This window comes from Papaver somniferum, chromosome 6 (genome assembly GCF_003573695.1).
Source record: "Papaver somniferum cultivar HN1 chromosome 6, ASM357369v1, whole genome shotgun sequence".
Taxonomy (NCBI): Eukaryota; Viridiplantae; Streptophyta; class Magnoliopsida; order Ranunculales; family Papaveraceae; genus Papaver; species Papaver somniferum.
In genome coordinates this window covers 71,226,329-71,249,406 of record NC_039363.1, presented here as the reverse complement: position 1 = coordinate 71,249,406, position 23,078 = coordinate 71,226,329, and the positions used below count along the sequence as shown (strand labels likewise).

Here is a 23,078-nt window from a genome sequence, read left to right as displayed (position 1 = left end):
TTTTTCCAACGTTATGATATATTGTTGTATCAGATTAGGCACACACATTTATGAAATTGTCTTCGTTCCTCGTATTTGTGAAGTGCTCTGCACTTTTTGTGTGCCACAGTGGGTTTTATACACAAATTTTATAGGCTGTATTTGCTACTAACCAGTTCTTCTGAAGCTAAGCGTGAAACCCATATTATGACTTATGAGGTATGCTTTTATTATTTGTGATCGACAACAAGACTGCCACTAGTATTGTAATGTTAGACACCAAAAATTTCCCAGTGGTCTAGCTAGGGTCTTTTAAACTGTGGACTGCAGCACTGTCAAACTTAACAACTTAACCATGTACGTGTCTTGAAAGATTTGAAACTGATGTATACAGAGTTTGAGAAAGTTGACCGACTGGTGATATCAAATTAAGCTAGTTCAAGAGATCTTAATATAGCTCAAAACATCATTATTTACGATCCTGGTGGCAGCACCGCCTAGAATCTATACATGTCTTGGCGCCAGTGGTTTCTGCAGCATCACCACTGATTAATCTTGAGTGGTGGCATTTGAAATGCCTCGAGTTTGGGTCTTAAACTGAGGCGACTCTCAACTGGCATCCGTTGGTCAACATGGGGGTGCTTGGACAGCCTCTTCTTCGGAGCCGTTTGCCTTCAAGAGGTGCTCCACTTTACCTTCCCACTTGTCCAATCGCTTCATGGCTTCCACCACCTGTGGAGGGTAAGTAAAACAAAATCGATGTCACGGTAATCTTAAAAGGCAGTCGCATATCACAATCCTGTTACGGGAGCTAAAAGACAGCCCTGAGACACAAAGGTGGGTTGTGTTGGCCTCGCACTCTTGTATAAGATTTGTTAGTATGCATTAGCAGGCGGAAAACTAAGATAACTTGCACTCTTAGAGACTTGGACATTATAAAGTATTGGCTGCTCGACATGGAGACTGAAAGCGTAACATCACGGTGTCACCTCACTTCTACATTATAAATCAGAGATCAATTGTGTCCGTCAAAAAAGAAATTTTTATTAAATGACTGGATACCATCATCCCCCATCCGACTACTTAGGATTTGACACATTGAGAATCTTTGAGAAGTTCCATAAAAAAAGAAGAGAAATTTGTAGAGAAGTTAGAAATATTGAAAAGGAAAATGCTCCCTAAAGTATGAAGTGTGGTCACAGGTTTGCGGAAGTGGCAGAGTCAAGTTTCATTATCAACTAAATTGAAATGATTCTCCATTATGCGTCGAGCAATCGAAACAAGAGGTACATTACAAAGAACATTGTTACCTCTTTGCTCCAGTCAGTTCGATATGTGATCCATAGGAGAATGGCGGTTTGCATCGCTGTCCCGCATATCATCCCTGACCATATTCCCTGGTGAACCCAAAATCAAAAAATAAATCAACCTTTTGTTTGTTTGCATCTCAAATGGCAATTGCTCCCGTCTTACTAACAGTTGGATGATGATATCACTCTAGAAAGATAAGGCGATTCTATTTATTTGGCTACTAGGCTTCTAGCAGATTGCTCAAAATGGAAAAGATATTACGTAATCAATTGCGTATATTTGAAATAGACATCTCCCTATGTACTCCCTAAACATGTTTGCTTTGGCCAAAAGTACATGGATTAATGCCTGTTTCATCGTAAACTATAATTACCATGAAAAAACACAAGCACTGCCCGGATGGGAAAGTTTTACCTTAGCACCAAGCTTGAAGGTAAAGCTGAGAAGAGCACCTAAAGGTACCCCAACTACGTAATAACATCCTACATTAATATACGCAACCAACGTTTGCCATCCACACCCAACCGCGACACCTTCACATTTCAGTTCAGAACATGCAAACAATCATAAGAAACACGGTATTAATGAGAAATACGTATGTCCTGGCCATGGCATTTATGAGAAGAAATGCATAGTCGTATACAGGTAAAAGAAGTACTACAAAACTAATGTGCCTTGAATAATGTGGGCCGGTACCCAGCATAAAAGATTACCACTGTACTTAACGACTACTCATGCGCCAACCAACTTGTGAGTTTATGAAAACACATGGTACATTTGTCTGTAAGATGGTTCTTAAAGAACAGTCCCAGTAGCTAACAAAGTTTGTTACGGCTTTACTGCAAGTCTGGTCAACAAAGTAAAATAGACAATTTTGGCAAGTCTGGATTACCAGAAAGAACGGGTTGAATGCCGTTGAGGATGAGGGTGAGGGAAAGGAGTGGACAGAGGTCGGAGACAGCAGCAGCAACAGTTTCACCATCAGTAAATGCATAGCTGATGACGTCGCGCAATGACAAAACTATGACAGCGGCTATAGCAGACATAATGAAGGAGATTGTTGTCACTACCACCACTGAAAACCCTGCCGATTTGGGATTACCATAACCAAGCTCATTGCTTACTCTCACACTGTCAAAAACATAAACAGTATACTGTCAAAGAGACAACGAGCTATAAACAGAAAAAAGATACACTGGTTTAAATGGGTTTGGTAAGGAAATAAAATGTGCTCACCTTGCAGCTGCATTGAACCCAACAGAAATCATGAAAACCCAGCCTGATATTGTCGTGCTGCACATATATAATTATACCAGTACCACCATATTAGTTCATTAAATAATTCCTAGGACATGAGAAAATAACAAATTAACCAACTTGTTTATCTATATTTTAAACTTGTACTGAGAAAATACCAAAAGGTGTAGATCCATATGCAATTATCAAAACACACAACTGTAATCGAGACAAATACTGATTTTATTGATTAAGAATGATAATCAATTTAAATACTTAAAGACTGATTATAACTTCAGCACACAAGGTAAATAAATCCTAATATTGCAGTCGAATATGTTTCAGCATCTTCGTCAAAAACAAGTTCGTCCTGGCTATACTAAGGTCCCACGGAAGCCGTGTTTTTTGTTTTTTCAGTGTACTTAAAAAGTTGGATCAATGGTTAGACGGGGAAAATAAAATGACGTTTTTATGAATTTGACAGTCTCTTCAAGTTGTTGCTACTTACCAAATAGACAGAGAATCCAACGCAATTTCAGGGTTTGGGAGCAAACCAGCAATTAAAACCAGTATCTGATAATACCAAGTCTCCAAACACAACATCACAGCTGATGCTGTAGACAATTTCAAGAACTCTGGCAATCCAGAAAAGGCTCGTACACTGAACCCTGTCCAAGTATGTCTACATCTCTCACTCTTCATAATGTACAAAAACTGAGCACCCACTACAATCCACCAAGATAAACTCAATACCAGTGAGGCACCCAGCAAACCGAGTCCGATCTTGTATACCACGAGCCAACTTAAGAAAAGATGTACAATTAAGGTAGCTGCTGATATGTATGCACTGGGAGATACAATGCTCTGAGCCTGGAGGAACTTTTGTATAGGGAAGTTAGCTGCGTAAGCGAATATCTGGGGAATTAGTCCATAAACGAAAACTGCTGCTGCTGATGCTATGGCAGTTGATTCACCAAGAAATACCAAAATGGGTTCTGAGAATATGTAAGTTATCGTGAGTGGGATTCCGGTCGCCATCAGAAGGATCATCGATCTTTGAAGATAAACTCCCAACATTTCATATTTTCCAGCTCCGTATGCTTGGCCACATAGAGTCTCAACTGCACTTCCCATTCCAAGCTGACAATATGTTTCAAAATGGTAATAAGTTATACATTACCTCTTGCTCTTGCAAGCTCAAATTACAATTCGAGAGAAAGTATATTCAGTAACAGAAAATCAACAGACAGAGAGAGAAAGAGTACCATAAGACCATAGGCGAAAAGTTGAATACCAGTATTCCCAAGTGATGCAGCAGCCAGTTCAAGATTACCAAGATGACCGGAAAAGATTTGAGTGGACATGGACATAATATAATTGATCATGTAAACCATAACAGTGGGTGCAGCAAGGAAGAATAAGAGCTTTAGTTCTATACAAGTAGCCGAGAAGAAGCGATCAAATCCTTTCTGCTTGGTATTTGATAATATTTTTTCTAGTTCAGCGGTCACTTTATGTGCTCCCATCAGCGAAGGCTGACTGCTGTGCAGTATGTCTTGTTGTTCAGATTGCTGACCTTGATGATTATCGTGAGCACTAGAAAGCTGTTTAGATTTGATCAATGGTGCTAGTGGTGGCTTAGAAACTTGAGGATTTAGGAGAGCTTGATGGAGCTCTTCTTGAAGTTGTGAGCTCTCCATTTTGTTTTATGTTTTTGGTGGAGGATATGAAGGAAATATATTTCAACTTTGATTTCCAAGCTTATATAGGGTAGAAATGTGAGATGAGTGGCGGAACACTGGAATTGTACACTTGAGACATCAACCTTTTTTTTTTGTTCTCTTTAATGGTCATGCATCAGCTGGGGTACTAAAGAAAACAATTAGATCTGGGGTGAGTTGAGTCCAGATTTTTCCCAGTAAAAAATAGACTTAAGTACAGAATCTGTAAGAACAAATGGTGTCACGTCAGTTCTCATCTCACATGGATTTAGATAGAGAGGTAAGAATCTAACCTATGTTGTTGTTTACGTGAGACAATTTAACATTATACCACGCCGGTAGTTTGGTACCTCTACGTAATAACAGCAAAAATAAATAAAAAACACTAATGATTAGATATAATGGCTACAGAGAAGCGAGTGATTCCTAAATGTGTCTGTAGTTAGTGGGTTTTCTTTCAAGGAACCCACTAACAATTTAAGGAATCAAATCCAAATGATTTGCTTTTCTAACCGAACAAAAGAACAATCTAAAAGCATTCAGGTTATTACTTCTAATAATTATGATGTTAGAAATAACAGTTCTCCATTTAGGAGCAAATGATTGCGATAGATATGTTTCTTGGATTTACTGTAACATAAGCAGACATGAATTCAGTTAACCGTACCATTTTTATATTTCCCATAAAAATCACTCTACTATTTCGAACTTTCTGGCTTAAAACACTTCTTCGTGATGATACTAGTTTTCATAACTAGAATCTTGTTTTGGTAACTACTGCCGCCGATTGGTTTCCCTTGTCATTGTTGACAACTGAGATATGGTAACCGTAAAGCAGAGAGAACTGTCTGAAATTTGGGGTGGTGGAAACATGAAGCAACATAAATATAAGAAAACACAAAACAGAAACGAGAAGATGAAACAAAAATATGACTTATTGAATAAGTTTATCATGACATTACAACTTAACATATCAATATGACATGGCCAAGTAAAGCAGAACATCATATGATTACATGCCTGAGTTTAATCTTCAGCGTTTCGACTTCTTCTTTGGACTAGTTTTCTTTCTTGACTTTTTAAACCCACAATTCTCCTGTTAGCAGAAAAAGAGGCCTATGAGATGCACTAATCCAATTCAGATTAAACAACAATTACTGAGAAAGTGGCCATGAGCAAACAAATTCGAGCTTGGTCTTTTATATGGTATTAAGGTTTACTGGTGAGATAGATAACTACAGGCACGCCACTTGTTCATGATTTAAACAAGAAAAGAAAACAGTTCCGGATTGAGCGAGTAAAAAGTGAAGAATCAAGTTCCACTAGAAGTACCTTTTTGTGATGCCTATAAGCAATCTGACCAGATAATTCTTGCCCATTTTTATTGACATAAATCTGAAGAAAGACTGACAAAGAATGTGAGAACAAATACACAATTATGGATAAAGACAGACTATACATAATTCAACTACTACTATACCTGGTTCAAGCATATCAGCAAAATAACATCACAAACAAGCGAATGAAAAGCAGAGATAAACAGGTATATACACCAAAGGATTTAACTGAGATTTATTTATAGGACCGTGTTCGTTTCTCTAAGAGAGGGCAGCATTGCATAATCTATATTCAGCCAGAGACGCTCCTGTTTAAGGGGCGAGGTACTGTAATGTAACAGGTGAGTCTGCCATTTCGGCTACCATAATAATGTAGTCCATTGCCCCATATTCCTGGAAACTAGTCACTTCCTGAGCTACAGAAGATGCTTTTTGACCAGTAGCAGCATAAACACATACTACATTTCACCCTTTTTGAATAGAACAGTATCCGTGGCTACTGCTGTTTTACTTTACATTCTACACAATTTATGAAACTGCCATAGGCTCCTAACAGAGAGAAGCTATCAGATCTCGAATCACTAATTAATGATTATCAACAGCCAATCAGTGGAAACAAATTTCTTCAGTCATTTGTTTAAATCCGATGTATACAAAAAGATGTCCTTGGTCGTAACTGACAGGTAAGACAAGTGAGGTTCCCAAGTGTGTGAGAAGTTACCAGAAGAATAGAAAAGGTTCAAATTTCTGAATAATACAATTGCTTCCGGTTACCTTTTTTCCATCTGCATTCGTATACCAGTGACCAGTAGCACGATTATTCGCCTGAACTCTCCTCTTTCCAGCATCCTTTGGGATGTTAGCAGAGCTTTTAGGATTCACCCAGTTTGCAGAATCTTGTACTGCCTCTTTAGCATTTGATTTTTTCGCATTCTTCCTGCTTCTTTTTGGTGTCTTCTCAAGGATTTTCTTACCCTTTCCAGAAATTGGAGTGGCAGCTTCTTTGTGGCCAAATTGACTCCTGAAGTGAGATAGACAAAACGTTATAACAACCACACCATTAATTCTTCTAAACTGGAAAAGAAAAATCACAACAAATAGTGAGATGAGTTTACATGTAGTCAATGGCTGCTACTTCAGATTCCTTGTCAACGTGGTTCTCCTTTGCAGCAAGGGGAGAAAAATAAGGTAACCGTTCACGAACTAACCTCTGGATTCTCGGGTCATCATTGTAAAAGTACAGGTAAGCAGGAGGTTGCCCATCTTTATTGAAGGTTTCTCTAATGGCCACTTTCTGAAAAAAAGGTCTGGAGGTGCCGAGATGTACACCTTTGTCCTTTGCCTGATTTACATTACTATTCTCCGCAGACTTGAAGTACTCTTCACAGAACTCATCAAGAGCAGGTGTAGAGATTTTGGTAGTAAAATCTTTCCACAAATCCTCAATTTTACCTGATTTTGCCATCTTTTGCTGCCCTGCCACAGGTTGGGTGGAACTAAATTGTCTCTTTCTACTAGATGAATCAACCACAGGAGCATCTTCATGTTGATCTTCTCCACTAGACACATCATCTGAATCAAAATCAGAATCAAGTATCGGGAATCTTCTGACAGGACCGAGTGGAAACTTTACTTTTTTCTCGCTTGCATCCAAACTCTTAGAAGTTGAAGCCTTCGAACTTGGTATTTCTTTGTTGGCTTTGGGATTAGTCATCCATTGTCTGGGTAACGGTCTGCGAGCAGGTAATGCGAGCTTCGAAGTGCTTGCCACAGAATGATTTTGTACAGCTGAACGTGTATCTGTCATTCACCAAGAAACGCAACAGGGAAACATCAAGGCATTAATATATAGATTCATACATGACAACCCATAAAAAGGGAGAGATAATATTATCAGCAGTTTCACAAATGAAATCCAAAGTTAACCATAAAGCAGCTGCAATATCCAGTGATGAACAACAAAAGTAGTCAAGGTAATAACCCGCAGCTTTACAAATGAGAAACCACTGTTTACCATAAGCGGCTGCTACATTTATCAATAATCAAAAAGACATGAATAAACCTAAGTTCGTAGTTAATTTAACCTAATGTGAATTTATTAGAAACTAATACCATTTTCCTAGGTTCATTTTACCCTAAATACTATTTTCCCTAGTTCAATGCTCCTATTAAACCCTAAAAAAAATGAAAAAAAATAATTAAAAAAAAAATCAAATCTTCAACTATCCAGAGAACTTTCATGAGACGCTTTTACCTCAGAGAAAAAATCCCTAATTTTTATTCGAATTCTTGATATTCTAATTAGAACCATAAAAAATTAAATGATTTTTTTATACCTCTGGGGATATCTTCTTGCGAAGAGAAATCCTCGATATCATCATCAACAGTTGAAGATATAAACACAGATTCTTGTTTATGCTGATTATTAGACGAAGATCCTCCTCGTCTAAGGCGCTTCAGAACAGGACGAGACTCTTCAACATCAGGAATTGGGGTTTGCTGTTGGATATTTACTTCTTCCTCTTGGGAGCTCAATTCGATTGAATCAGGAGGTGGAGGTTCGTATGGAGCTTCTAGTTTATTGTCTTGAGGAGGTATCTCAGAATCGAAATCTAGATCTAACCCTAAAGAGAAAGTTGGAGCTCCAAAATCCGCCATGAGAGAGAAATTTCGTTTGAATTTTTTTGAGAAATGGAGGGAATCGGAAGAAATTTGGCGTATTTAGACACGGATTTTTTTTCTTCTGCGGGAGAATTTTTTGGGTCGTTTCGGCGGGACGCGAGAGAGAATTTCGGGGTATAGTCGAAATGGGCCCATGGCCGCCTAGCATCAATGGACACTAAAGATCAGCCTGTTTCTCCTTTGTCTCTTGTGCTAATTCTTTAGCTCAGAACGTCTGCAGTAGCTTATATGCAGTGCCATCTCTGGATGAAACAGTGGGAATGTTGTTTTGTTTATACCCCTAGTATGAGTGGGCTTTACTCTATTACCCTCCAGGGGCATTTGTTTAATGGGCTGAATATTCATTAAGAAGTTGATTTCCGTTTTTAACCTCAATTAAATGCGATATTTCTGAACGTTATAGGGTTAGTTTATTCTGTTTTCTCGAGAGAGAAAGAAATCTCAGAGCTGAGAGCAGAGACGAGAGCTGAGATCAGAGTTATCAATTTCTCTCTGTTAATTATGGTTTTTTAAACATGCAATTTTGAATCTTGTTGAAGATTGTTCGTTCTTCTTTCATTGATCGAAATCGTTGAAGCATTTCTAGTAAGATTTATTTATTCTTCATCGAAATTGGAAAACGATTGTTTCAGAGTAATTGTTCTTCAACTGAGTAGTTGTTTCGAAATCGTTTTTCAATTCAACTGAAATCAGAAGTTTTTGCATATTTGACTCATTGAATCTGAAGATCTACTTCAGTTTTTGCAGTGTTACGAAGCTTGATTCATTATTTGATTTTGATTGAGTCATCGACTGCATTGATCTTACGAAGCTTGATTCGTTCTTTTCGGAGACCAGACGAGATTTCTTCTCATTAGGCAATAACATGTACAATTTACTTTTTTGCTTTAATTTTTGTTTAGCTTTTACATTTTTTTTCTGAATAATGTAATGTACAAATTGTTTATTGTTGTTCATATCGTTTGTGATTAACCATGAATTTGACATGTTTGTACCTTTTGAATAAATCGTTTTTTCAATTTTATGATTATCATTTTGAAACATAATGAAATTGATTTATGTTTTTTCATTTTTATGATTATGTTTTTCAAGTTTTTTATGTAGTGATTTAACCATGATTTATAATGACCATGGTATTATCCAGATTAAAATGAATTTTTATCTATCAAAATCGTTCAATCAATTACTACTTTTAGGTAATATTGTTAGTGAATATCAAAACCATTCAAAAACTGATTTTTAGGTCATATTGCTAGTTACTGATGTGTATTGTTAGTGGTTTTTGTGATACAACAATGTAATAGTTGAACCTGTTACATATGGTGTATATGAGGAATGTAGGTTTTCATCTTTTTTCCACTGATCGCCTTGAATATACTTCTCACGAGGGGCGCAACCCCTAGTGATTTGCGTCGTGACCAGAGTTTAAGCTACATGACATTGTTTCTCAGTTTTATGTTTTCATATTGAACGTCGTCGTTGCTTCATGTTATTTTAAGGATTACTTGTCAACTGGATATTTTACGTCAACTGTCTTATGTATCACAATGGAATTCATATTATGGAGATTACTTGTTACAAACTTACCAAGTTGTTTTTACAATATACTTCATAATATGGAGATTACTTGTCGCAAACTTAACTTTTTTGTTTATGTTTCTGTTTTACGATGATGTTGTTGTAGGTTACGTTTCTTTTCGGTTTCCAAATTTGCAAACAACTAGAACTAGTTGTTGTCATCATTGGAGACAATTTGTTCTAGTTTCTTCTAATTCTGAAAACAACTTGTGGTGGTTGCTTCCAATTTTGTGGAGATAAACATAAACTTGTCCTAGTTGTTTTCAATTCTAGAAACAACGTTGTGGTGGTTGCTTCCAATTTCTGGAGACAACTTTTATCAGTTTGTTCTTGTATTGAGTTTCAGTTTTATTTCATTTACTGAGTTTGTGTTTTTGTCAGGTAAATATGGCTGTTGCAGAGATTATCTTTTGCAACTTGAGCATGTCTCATGCTATTTCTGACTCAACTTCCGTTCGGGAGTTGAAAAGTGTTGTGTTATATTCGTGGAGTTTTCTTTCTGAAGCTCCTTTTGTATTTCTTTCTGATGTTAATGGTATACTTCAAATCCTTCGGTCTGATTTGGATTTGCATTGTCTTATGATATACTTCCAATCAAAGAGAATGGATGTTTTGAAGTCCAATTTTCAATTCGAAACTCCTTCTTCTTCTTCATCTTGTGCTTGTTCTTCGGCTTATTAAAGTTGTGTTTCAAGTGACAGTTTGTCTCTTGTAAAAGACACGACCGATGATGTTTCAACGAACGAACTCTCTAAAAGGTAGCCAAGAAAGTGTGATACTTGGGCTGGTATCCTAACCTGTGTTGGACAGATGTTTGAGGGAGGGATTGAGGAAGTCCGTAGTGTCATGATGAAGTATCAAGTGCAGAGTGGGTACAAAGTGAAACCTTTGAATGGTAATCAGAAACATTATACCATCGAATTTTTTTACAAAGGAAAATGATGTAAATGGAGGTTTCACTCATCTTTGACAGTTCCAAATGGTCGTGCTTTTCAGTGCAAGTCCTTTATATCGGAGCATTCTTGTGGGTTGGCATGATCTGATCCTTCAAAGCTTCGAATAACGAATACTTTTATTAAGGACATCATAATAGATGATCTTAGAGTTTCAAGCAAGCAGACTTCAGCTGCTGACATTCAAGATTTATTCTACATAGAGTATCAAGTTGACCTTACGTACCATCAAGAATATTGTGGATTGAATTATTGCAAAGAATGCATTTGGGATGATGATGTTAAGTGGTATTCCAACTTCATGTGGTATGTTGATGCTATGAAGCGTCATAATCCTGGAAGCGTCATCGACTTTGAGTTTGATGCTGAAACCCAGCAGCTTCAGAAGTTTTTTTTTTCACTGGGAAGATCAGGGGTGGTCTTATGGTAGCTTGTGAAAACTGGTAATCAAGGTATTATGCATTTCTTTTTCCTTTTTTCTTCTTTTTATGATGTGTTTTTTCATTTTTTTGTGTTTCTATCTGTCGTTATACATTTTTTGTTTTCACATTGTGGACAAAAAACTTTGGTAGAAAACTTGTAGCCAACATACCTTGTTTGGTTTTGAGTTATATCTAGCATGATGTTGCTGTAGGTTCAGATTTTTGGGAACAACCTTAACAAGTTTCTTCCAAATTTGGAAACAACTTGGCCAAGTTGCTTTCATTTTGAAGACAACTTTGTGCTAGTTGGTTTCATCTTTCTAGAGACAACTTTTCTTGGTTTCTTCCACTGTGTAATTTAAGTTGCTTCCATTTTTTTAGACAACTTGTGCTAGTTGTTTCCATCTTTCTGGGAGACAAATTGTCTTGGTTTCCTCTATTGTATAATTTGAAACATGCTACCATTTAAAGTATCAGATTTTATTTGTTTCTTTTTCATTTGCAGAGATATTTCAAGTTGCGTTTGGATTTGTTTCTTGCGAAGATGGTGATAATTGGCGTTGGTTTCTGAAAAAGTTGAAGGGAATTGTTAGTGCCGATCGTCCATTAACCATCATATTTGATCGGGGATCTGGTCTTTTGAATAATGTTCCTGATATTTTCCCAGATGCTTCACACTTGTACTTCTCCTACCACATGAAAGGAAATATTCATGTTAGCAAGGGAATAAGTTGTATGACCAATATTATAATGCAGTTATCGAGGAACAATTTTTGAAGGCAGTATCAAGTATGCATAACCTGAAGTTGTTCTCTGTTATTGAATAGATGAAGAATATCCCACTGAAGAATTGGGATGGTCATGTTTTTCAAGGGAGAAGTTTTTGAGAGAATACTCCAATATAGTTGAAAGGTTCTGTTAGAGCATAGCTCGGTTTAACTCTCCAAGTGTTGGTATGTCAAGTTTGGTTGTCATATTTTAGTATCAAAACTTATCTAGAGTCGTTTTATTAAATACTAGAGTCAAGTTCGTTTAGGTTAGACTAGAAAGTCTAGGAATGTTGAGACATACAAGTATTACTCCGAAGACCTAAATAATGTGAAGAAGTATCGAACTACAACGACGATATCATGCTTCCACTTGAGGTTAGTAATATTGACTTGAATTGTTTCATTCCTAACGTATATTTCAAGTCGTGCTATATTGAAAACATAACTGCAAAGCTGTATATACTGTACATATTGTATAATACTCTAGTGATGTGGCATGGTCATAATTGTATGATCATAGTATTAGGAAATTAGACTACGAAGTATAACGCTTATCTTTTGAACTTTGTATATATGACATCGACATAATCTTGTAATCTGAAATCAAAAGAGACAAAAGTGCTAAAAGAAAAACAAACTAAGGAATTCAATTAAGTAAATAAATTCAGATGATCATAACCTACGGCTTAACATCCCTACTTATACTACTACTATCAAGACATAACCTTCCTAAAAAAAAACTTCTAGAATCAAAACATTGACTTCCAACAATAGCTTAATATCCTATTATAACTTAATAACTTAAAATAGCTTGGACTTCCATAAACGATCTTTGTTAGTCTTGGTTAGACTTGATTTCCAACAACCTCCCTCGAACCAAGACCCTGTAAAGTGACCATTCCCAACATCCTTCGCAACTTGATAAATGTTTCAGTCTTCAAAGGCTTTGTAAAAACATCAGCAACTTGTTCACCGCTTTGACAAAATTCCATGACTATCTCCTTATTATTAACTAGCTCACAAATGTAGTGATACTTGATATCTATGTGCTTACTTCTTCCATGGAAAACTGGATTTTTTGTGAGTGTTATAGCGGACTTGTTATCACACACAATATTTGTAGGAAATTCTTGTTCACGATTGAGTGACTTGAACATCTTCCTTAACCATACAGCTTGAGTAGCACAAGAAGCAGCAACCATATATTCTGCTTCTGCAATCGACAAAGAAACCAATTGTTTTTCTTAGATGACCATGAGAAAAAAACCTGATCCCATATGAAAAGCGTAAACTGAAGTGCTTTTCCTTGTTTTGATGTCACCTGCCCAATCACTATCGGTATAACCAACCAAATCAGAATTTTAAAAGATGTATACATCATTCCCAAATCTGTCGTACCGCTAATGTATCATAAAATACGCTTTGCTGCCTGTAAATGTGATTGGCGTGGAGATTCCATAAAACGGATGATTATTCCAACACCGTACACAATGTCAGGCCTTGTAGAGGTCAAGTATCGAAGGCTACCAACCAAACTTTTATAATATTTGGAATTAACAAGCTCACTTGCATCTTCCTTTACTAGATTAAACCTGTCTTTTATTGGAGTTGAAGAAGAATTGCACCCTTTCATATTAAAACGTTCCAAAATATCCTTCGCATACTTTTGTTGTGATACTAAAATTCCATCATCTGTTTGTCGCACCTCAAGACCAAGGAAATAACACATTAGTCCAAGGACTGTCATCTCAAATTCTTTAACCATAGCCTCCCTGAATTCTTTGATCGTTGTTGAGCTGCTACCCGTGAAGATAATATCATCAACATATAAACATATTATAATATGATTGCCAAGAAAATCATCCTTCATGTATAGAGTATGTTCATATGGAAACTTTTTGAAACCATTATTCACAAAATAATTGTCAATCCGTGTATACCAAGCTTGAGGCGCTTGCTTTAATCCATATAAATCCTTTTTTAACTTGTATACTTGGTTTTCTTGCCCTTTTACTAGATAACCAGCAGGTTTCTCCACATAAAACTCTTCCTCAAGAACACCATTCAAGAACGCAGACTTCATATCCATTTGAAAAATCTTCTATTTATGTTGTGAGGCTAGTGCAATAATCATTCGGACAGTGTCAAGTCTAGATACAGGCGCAAACACTTCAAAATAATCAATACGCGGTTTTTGCTTGTAACCTTTTGCCACCAATCTTGCCTTAAGACGATCCAACTCTCCGTCAGGTCTATGCTTTGTCTTGTACATCCATTTTACACCTATTGCTTTCTTACCTTGTGGAAGTGTAGTAAGCTCCCATGTGTTTTTCTTCTCGATTGCTTGAATCTCGTTATCCATAGCTTGTACCCACCCTTCCTTTTGAGAAGCTTCATCAAAAACTATTGGATCACAGTCCCCAAAAAGCACAAAATTAACCAATTCTTCATCGGTATCATCATTATCATTGGTTAAAACACAATCTTGTAAACGGGAAGGTAAAACACGATTACAAGTAGGACGAGACAATGCTTCTTGCTGCAGTGATGGTTCTGTATCAGTACTAGAAGTACTAGCCTGATTTGGTGAAGGAAATACTCCTGTAGAATTTTCTTGCACATCTGCTTCTGGGTTTTCAACAACAATACTCTTTGCAGTTGATATTTCTGTATTCCAATCCCACTAACATTGTTCTTCGAATATCACATCTCGGCTAATTATAATCTTCCCTGTCTTTGGGTTGAATAACTTGTATCCCTTTTTTGCAGTACTATAACCTACAAAAATACATTTTTCACTCTTGTCATCAAGTTTTTTACGAATCTGATCCGGTATATGGGCATATGCTATGCAACCAAACACCTTAAGGTGTCGAACACTTGGTCTTCTACCTGTCCATGCTTTCTCTGGAGTCTTATCAGACACACTCCTAGCAGGGCACCTATTTAGTAAATAAAATGCACAAGAAACCGCTTCACCCCAAAAGTTTTTCGGCAAATTTTTAGTTTTCCTCATTGTACGGACCATCTCTATTACAATTTTGTTCTTTCTCTCAGCCACACCATTCTATTATGGTGTATACCTTGCTATCATTTGATGCTGAATACCAAACTCCTCCATAAATTTATCAACCACAGTGTATTAGGTACCTCTGTCAGTACGCAACACCTTAATATGATTACCAATCAGATTTTCGACATGTGCTTTGAATTTGAATGCATCAAAAGCGTCATTTTTATGTTTTAACAAGTAAACCCAAGCTTTTCGACTGAAATCATTAATAAACGTAATAAAGTACCTGTTACCAACGTGAGATATTTCTTCTATTGGACCATATAAGTCAGAATGAACAAGCTCCAATGCTTTTTCTGCTCTCCTAGCTTTTCCTACAGGGAAGGGATCTCTATGTTGCTTTCAGAAAATGCAATTTTCACACTTTCCTTCAGGAAAATTAATAATCGGAAAGCCTGAAACCATCTCTTTATTCGCGAGTAATTGCAGACCACTAAAGTTAACATGTCTTAACCTCATGTGCCATAACCAAGAGTCATCATGAACACTAGAAATATAACAATGTTCTTTCGGGTACTGAATGTTTAATGGAAATAAACGATTTTTGGTCATCCTTACCTTTGCAATTTGGCCCCTTTTCTTGTCGTGAATGGTACATATTCCATCAGAAATATTCATAGTGTATCCTCTTTCAGAAAGTTGACCCATACTTAACAAGTTTTGATGCAAGCTAGGAACATAAAACACATCCGATATATATGCCCGGGAGCGATCTTTCAGAATGATGCCAATTCTTCCCTTTCCCATCACTGGAACTGTGGTATTATTCCAAAATTTCACTTATGAATGTACTGTCTCATCCAAATCAACAAATAACTCTTTTTTTCCACACATGTGATTGCTGCACCCAGTGTCTAAAAACCATATGCGATGACTTTTGTCAAGTATACAAGACACATCGAAGTAAAAACAATTTTGATTCACTCGAATGGATTCATGAAAATTATAGCCACGGTTTGCAAAGATTGCATTCCTTAATTTATAAATGTCTTAGTTTACGAATAAACCGTTTTTAGAAAATAACCCACTTAAGTACGCATACGGGTACACATACTTAAGTACCCAGATTGAGCTTGTTTTTGGCTCACAAACTCCAGCAAAAATTCACGGGATGTGAACTTCCGATAGTACGCATACAGGTACGCGGACTTGGTTCCGGTCATTCTAAACCAGTAAAGTACGCATACTTTGGTTCAAGGATTTTGGACTTACACAAGTATGAGTTCACATATAATGTTTACATCCATTCAAAGTTATATATTCTAACCTCTCATTTCAACCATTGAAACATTCTTAGAGGATGTTATATAGTTGTTATTCACAAACTATTTTTCATCAAAGTGATTTTCAAGATATTGAAATGTTCAACATGACTTCCGTCACCAGTAAAGATGAACTTGGCCAAAGCGAAAGCTTAGCAACACATATTTTGAGAAATAGATAAGCGAGATAAACTCGGCTCGAAATAGAAAATGTGTATAATCGAAGTCTATATAGCAATACGACTTTTGTCTCAAGATAGGAGATAGAATAGATAGACTTTTGAGTGATAGATAAGTTCAAGTCTCCACATACCTTTTTGTCGATGAAGTTCCACCAGTTCCTTGAGTAGTTTTTCGTATTTGCATGATGAACGCCTTGGAGTGTAGAGCTCAAATAAACATACTATCCTAGTCCGAGACTTAGCTATAAGTAGACTAGAAATCAATATTTATAGTTTTGGCAACTAAACTTGACAAACAAGCTTGAGATAGCAACGCTTGCGAGCTCGACCGAACTGTGCTCTGAAAATCTCCTCCTTTGTCAATTTTAGTGACAAAACTATCAATACATATGGAATACAAAACAAATAAACTTTGCATCTTCTAATCCACATGCTTGATCTCCTTGGTTCTTCAACATTACTCGAAATATTCGTCACTTCAGTACTTCAATGATTCCAAAGATATTCGAATCAACATCATCGTTGTTGAAGATCCATATCCATAAAAATGAGGAAACAATAGCTCTCAATCATTATTACACAATGTCATAGTATTATTACACATCATCAAAGTTCAATTGTATCACAACTTCGACAACAATACTATGGTGATATGTATCACTCCCCCTTACTCAATACTTCATCTCACATGAAAACCACTCCCCCTTACATAATGATCTGAAAACCATATGTATTTGTAGTGTAAAATACACATTAATTCTCCCCCTTTTTGTCAATAAAATTGGCAAAGGTACGAAAACTAGTGGGAACCTAATGAAATTTTCATAGAGACACTTCATGACCAGAAGAATGCACATATCAACTTTTTAGATGCAATCATATAGCCGAAACTAAATGCATTCATCAAGGAGTTTATAAATATACAAGATAACCCCTATAATATTCCACAGCCGCACTCCCAACAAAGATTTGGCAATTAAGCACAAGTTCAATTAAGAAATCCCCCCCATAAAATGTCATTCCAGAAAGAACAACAAGAGCGACCTTACTTTCACAAAAAAGAAGGATTTATTTGGACATTAAAAAGTCACATGAAACATGAATTTATATCCAAAAATCTCAATTAAATTAACTACAAGAGAACCCATAATTAATTCAATCGGAAATGCTCACATAAGAGAACTTACGGAGCCGCACAATATATACATAAAAATATGGATCAGGGAAGATCAATACTGCGGAATAAACAAAGATCCGTTCTATTTCTCATCACCATTTGCACAATGACATATAATAGACTTAATCTTTGTAGACAAAAGTTCATCCTTTCTTCCATCAATATTTGCATAATGACATAAAAGGCTTGACTTTTTGTTTACGTATGGGACAATCACAGTTCACGGACGCAAACACACATATCCTATAACAAATTGCAATATTTGAAATCATAAAGATTAATACTGCAAAATCATCTTCCAAACAAACTTTAGAATTTAAATAATTAAATTTAAGAACATTGCAAGATGAAAACGTTGGACATAGATATGTGTATTCACAATAATGGCTATTCCAAACCCTAGTTATATTCTTAAAAACACAAGAATAAATTATGATAAGAAGTTTTCTAGACATTATAGAGCTCTCTCAGAGAATCTACTGAGAATTCCTTCTCATTATTGAAAAACCCATTGATTATGGGATCGTTCAATTCCTCTAAATCTTTAGAGATATCAGTCAACTCACTGAGTTCTCTTTTTAGCTCACACAAGGTGTTCTTTGCTAGAGACAACATTTGTTCATAGTGAGATACCTTTTCTAAAGAGAAAACGATTTGAGATTTTAAATCATTTCTTTTGTTGATGAAATGTTTCACCATACCTCTAAAGTTATTACTAAAATGAAAAACTGACAAGAGGCAGTTAGAGGAAGAACCTTTTCTATTATTTGTAGATCTCTCTTTTTTCATCCTTGAGGAAGTGATTCCTTCACACAGATACACATTAAATGCTTCGACTGCATCCCTTTTTGTGGTACCTCTAGTTACAGGAGCCATGAAAAATGTATATTTCAAGGAGAAAAGAGAAGAAGGACAAGATTACAAATGATTATAAATAGACTTATGGACATCCAAACCCTAGAAGAACTTTGAACAAGTCTTACATGGTTTATTATCCATTATCTAAAATATTAGGAGAATATTTTCTTAACAAAAATAAAGAAGTCACAACTACAAGACTTGAGCCACTTTGATGCAAACCTCATTTTCTCAAGATAAAGATGAGGATGCGGACGTCCTTGGATTTAGACAGTGACGGAGTGAGCCAAATGCTCACATCTTCTACCACTTAGTGGCTTGTCAAGGTTTGTTGTGTAAACAGATTTCTTACCTCGTCGGAATCTGGAATTACTTGATTTTTTAGGAAAACCTTGTTGATTATCCAATGCCAGATTCATCCTTTGCATGTTCTCTTGAAGTTTGGCAATTCTTTTATTGTTCCTTTTGAATCTCCAACACGTGCTTTGAACATGATTTGCATATCCAAAAAATGAACAAATCAATAAAGATTTTTTGTTATGTTGAAGTGCATCATGTTTATCACAACAATCGACAACCATTGTTCCACGATCAATCGGAACAAAAGAGTTGTTAGTGCTTACACTAAAATATGACAACAAACCCTAAACCATTTGTGTTCCAAAAGGACTTTTAACCGAATAACATTGCTGAGATTTTGTCAGAACTTCCAGATAACCTTTGCAGGTCATCTTTAAGAGTATTAATCTCATTATTCTTTAGGGACATGGTTCTGGTGAATTTATCATTAAGACAATCTATCTCACTGCTAGAGCATAGCTCGGTTGAACCCACCAAGCGTTGGTATGTCAAGTTTGGTTGTCATATTTTAGTGAATCAGAACTCATGTTAAGAGTCGCTTTATTATTTACTAGAGTCAACTTCGTATAGGTTATCTTGAAAGTATTAAAATATGCGACATTATAAGTATTGCGAAGACTTGAAGATGTGAAGAAGCAAGGAGCTACAACGACAACAGTCATCCTTCCGCTTAAGGTTATTGATAGTTGATTTGAACTGTTTCGTTCCCTAACGTATCTTTCAAGTCGTGCATATTGGAAACAAAACTGCGAAGCATGTTTGAACTCTAGATAAACATAGTATTAAGGAATACAATACGAGGTTTATTGCATAACCATTAAACTTTGTAGATAAGACATAGGCATAATCATTCGAATGTTATCGTGATTATGTATGGGTATGAGGTGAGGATTTCATCCTAGTGAACAATGTTTACATGTGTTCTAAGGAAGTAAACTCATGAACTTGGTTTGTGAATCGAAAAGGAAATCCCTAGGAATTATTGGGATTGTTATTCATTGCATATCTTTTGAACATCCAATATCTGTGATTTAGTAGAACCGTTCATGACTTGTTTGTGTTCTTGGTAAAACTATTCACAGAGGCCTGACTTATGCATTGGTATGACTTTTATTAGTGAAACCGATCTTAAGTAATCACCTGAGATGGTATGATCGGGTTTGTGATTATATGTCTGACCAAAACTGGGAAAAGGGGAACCGATTCTAGTAAGAGGTGCGGTACATCACAAAGGGGAACCGAGCCTTGTATGAGGTGCAACAGGTTTATAGCAAAAAGGGGAACCGATCCTATGGACATGTGCAACACGTTCAAGTTAGATAACATATATATGTGGGCAACTGATTCTAGTACCTAGTCAACCGAATTTTGGAAAGCTAGTGTGACTATGCACAGTACTCACATGGAGGTAGAACCGAAACTTATTTTGGTAGAACCGTTAAACCCATGATTTGTGATTGAATGTTATTTGATCAATCACATAGTTCTTGAAAGTCAGATGAACCAATTTTAAAGTTGTTTGGAAGTGTGGCAAATCGGTTTCAAGGTTGTAAGTATGAAAGAGTACTTACAAAGTTAGGATATCGATATACTTTGAACACATGCTGTGAATGTTTATTATTTAATTGTTCAAAGTTATTCCTTAATAACAAAGGGAAGAGAATCCCAGGATCGAAACACAAATAAGTTAAGAATCTCTTAATTAAGGTTATTAATTTCATATTTAGAAAAATAAGAATTAGTAATGTGCATTTACTAATTAAAGATTTTCTGAGAGATTTCGATCATTATTTTTGGACAGAGCATTTCCAGGAATTATGGAAACCGAATTTGTGCTTTAATAAACATCTTGAGAATATTTTCGGTTTTGGAAATTCCTTGGTGTCCAAACTTCATAGTCTATAAATACTTGAAGTTTTCATTTCTAGCAAACTAATCCTTCGTGACAGCAAACTTCCTCGGTTGTGTTGTTACTGGTGAAGATGCCTATTCGGAGAGAAGAGTAACCTAATTAGGCGAAATCTCTTACGACCGCTCATTTTAAAGTCTTCTTTGGGATTGAGAAGCTCTACGAGTACCGTTGGTGGGAAACTAGATAATTGCGGTTTATCTTTTGTTTTAATTGATTTGATTGACCAACGGTGGTTGAACTTTGATTGCACCTAGTTTGTTTATGCTTGAGGATATTCTTTTCGATATAAGATTCACTCAAACTAGTTCAGAGTTTCGACAGGGATATTTAGACTGTTTGTAGTTCTAAAGACGATATTGTGATAATCCATTGTTAACAGACTCCATTCTGTGCGTGATTGATCACAAGAGATTCAAGAGATTGTTTGCAGGTGTTTATTGAAGATCTAAGGAGATTTGAAGACGAAAAAGATATTGAAGATTTCTGATTTGTGGGTTCATAATCGTTGGTGTGCACAATACTTGTTTCGGTAAAAAGATGATCCAATTAATAATCAGTTTTATCCTTGTGATAGAATTGGATTAATTAATTGAGTAGATCGTCGTCAACAAAATTCTTTGGATTAAGAGTGTTGATCGCAAAATCTTAACGATTACTTTGGTAATTGAACATAAGATAGATCTAAGGACCTGACGAAAGAGTTTATGTTAAGATAAACAGAAGATCATTTGTCCGACTCATATCACTTGGTTGAAGAGAGTTGATACCAAACATATTTGTTATTCCTTTAATGTTTGGAATACGAACCAAAGGAATTGTTCCAAGTACGTGACTTATTTATAAGTTGGAGGCGTGGGAATACAGACGGAACTAGGTGAACTATAGGTTTGGTTGCTTGATCTCAACTATATGAAGTTATGTGTAATTTTGTGTAGCGGCTTAATCCTGAGAGTATTTAATTTTGGACAAGGTCCCGGGGTTTTTCTGCATTTGCGGTTTCCTCGTTAACAAAATCTTGCTGTGTCATTTACTTTTATTTTCCACATTATAATTGTTTTATTATAACTAAAGTAAATCACCCAAACGTTAATTCCTATTTATTTGATAAGTTGATCCTATTATGTTTGGTTAAGTCCGAAACTTTTTATCAAGTAAACTACTTCGTTATTGTATTGTCTCGATCTCGTATCCATAGACGATCACACGAAGTATGAACCGATTAGTTGTATTGTCTCGACTAAGTCCATAGACAATCACTTTCGGCGAAAGGACTTATAGGTAGGAAAAGTTTTAGATTGAGGTATATTTGGGTATCTCGTCTTTTCAATTAGTATCAGAGCAGGGAAAGACGAAAATATCTAACAATCTGTGTTTGGTGCGATCCAACCTATAAGAATTGAATCCAATGGATGATTCTTTTAACGTGTCACAAGGTCTGAGAAAAACTCGTCCTGGGTTTAACTTCCGAAAATGCTTAGAAGGGATGTCTTCTATAAGCCCCACTTGCTCTTCTGAAAATATGTCTGTATGTTCTCAAGAAGAGGTTAAGTTAAGTCCTGTACTCACAGTCGATGAGTCTGATTCTGAATCACTTGATGATAAAGAAGATATTTATTATGTGAACATAAAAACATCTCAACTTGATGAACTAAAGAAAGAATTTCTTTCTTGTGCAACCGAGATCACACTTGCATTAAGAAGAGAAGGAAAACTTCTTAAAGACTAGGTCATATGAAAGCTAAAAATGATCAGCTCAAAAGTGATTAGTCATCATGTAAAACTGACTTAGAATCTTGTAAGATCAGTTCCTCCTCAAAGATCAATTTCTTAGAAACCAAGCTAAAGTAAAGTGTTGATCACGAAAAGAAAACTCAGCTCTTAAGAAAAAAAGCAACAAATGATATAATGCCTTAAAAATCTCATATGACTCTGAGATAAAGAATGTCACCGAACATGTCAACAAGCTAAAGGATGATATGTGTTCATTAATGTCTGAAAATCAGTTGGATACATCCTTCCCAAAATCCAACAAGTCTGGATTGTACCATTCTCCAGGAAGAAAGAAGAATGTCAACCTTAAGGGAGTTCAAAAGGAGGATCCTTCCTGTAAAAAGGACATGGCATGCCCAGGAAATAAAAAGGTCAACTACTCTCATCATAGATCTTCACATCATCTTAAACATCATGATAGACGATGTTTTTATTGTGGAAACAAAGGTCATGTAATTAAGGCCTGTCGATGTTTATCTAACTCCAACCCAAGGC

The 23,078-nt window shown here is 36.1% G+C and overlaps 2 protein-coding genes across 5 annotated transcripts; both read right to left on the bottom strand.

The window, feature by feature from the left end:
• Positions 1-189: 189 nt before the first annotated feature.
• LOC113287944 (protein DETOXIFICATION 40-like) lies at positions 190-4,366 on the bottom strand. Its single transcript, XM_026536832.1, has 7 exons — positions 3,792-4,366; positions 3,035-3,666; positions 2,527-2,583; positions 2,183-2,421; positions 1,705-1,823; positions 1,290-1,376; positions 190-711 (listed from the first exon to the last, which is right to left on the bottom strand). Exons 1-7 carry the CDS (start codon positions 4,224-4,226, stop codon positions 607-609), a joined length of 1,674 nt encoding a protein of 557 aa, XP_026392617.1. The 5' UTR covers positions 4,227-4,366; the 3' UTR covers positions 190-606.
• A 488-nt stretch (positions 4,367-4,854) lies between these two features.
• On the bottom strand, positions 4,855-8,348 carry LOC113285759. 4 transcript variants are annotated; one of them, XM_026534538.1, is made up of 6 exons: positions 7,921-8,348; positions 6,700-7,384; positions 6,359-6,605; positions 5,580-5,653; positions 5,268-5,343; positions 4,855-5,095 (listed from the first exon to the last, which is right to left on the bottom strand). In XM_026534538.1, exons 1-5 carry the CDS (start codon positions 8,240-8,242, stop codon positions 5,274-5,276), a joined length of 1,398 nt encoding a protein of 465 aa, XP_026390323.1. In that variant the 5' UTR covers positions 8,243-8,348; the 3' UTR covers positions 4,855-5,095; positions 5,268-5,273. The 4 variants fall into 4 exon arrangements, with proteins under 4 accessions (XP_026390323.1, XP_026390325.1, XP_026390322.1 ...); XM_026534540.1 differs by having other exon boundaries at positions 4,856-5,095; positions 5,580-5,642; positions 7,921-8,346; XM_026534537.1 differs by lacking the exon at positions 4,855-5,095 and having other exon boundaries at positions 5,165-5,343.
• Between the last annotated feature and the right edge of the window lie 14,730 nt (positions 8,349-23,078).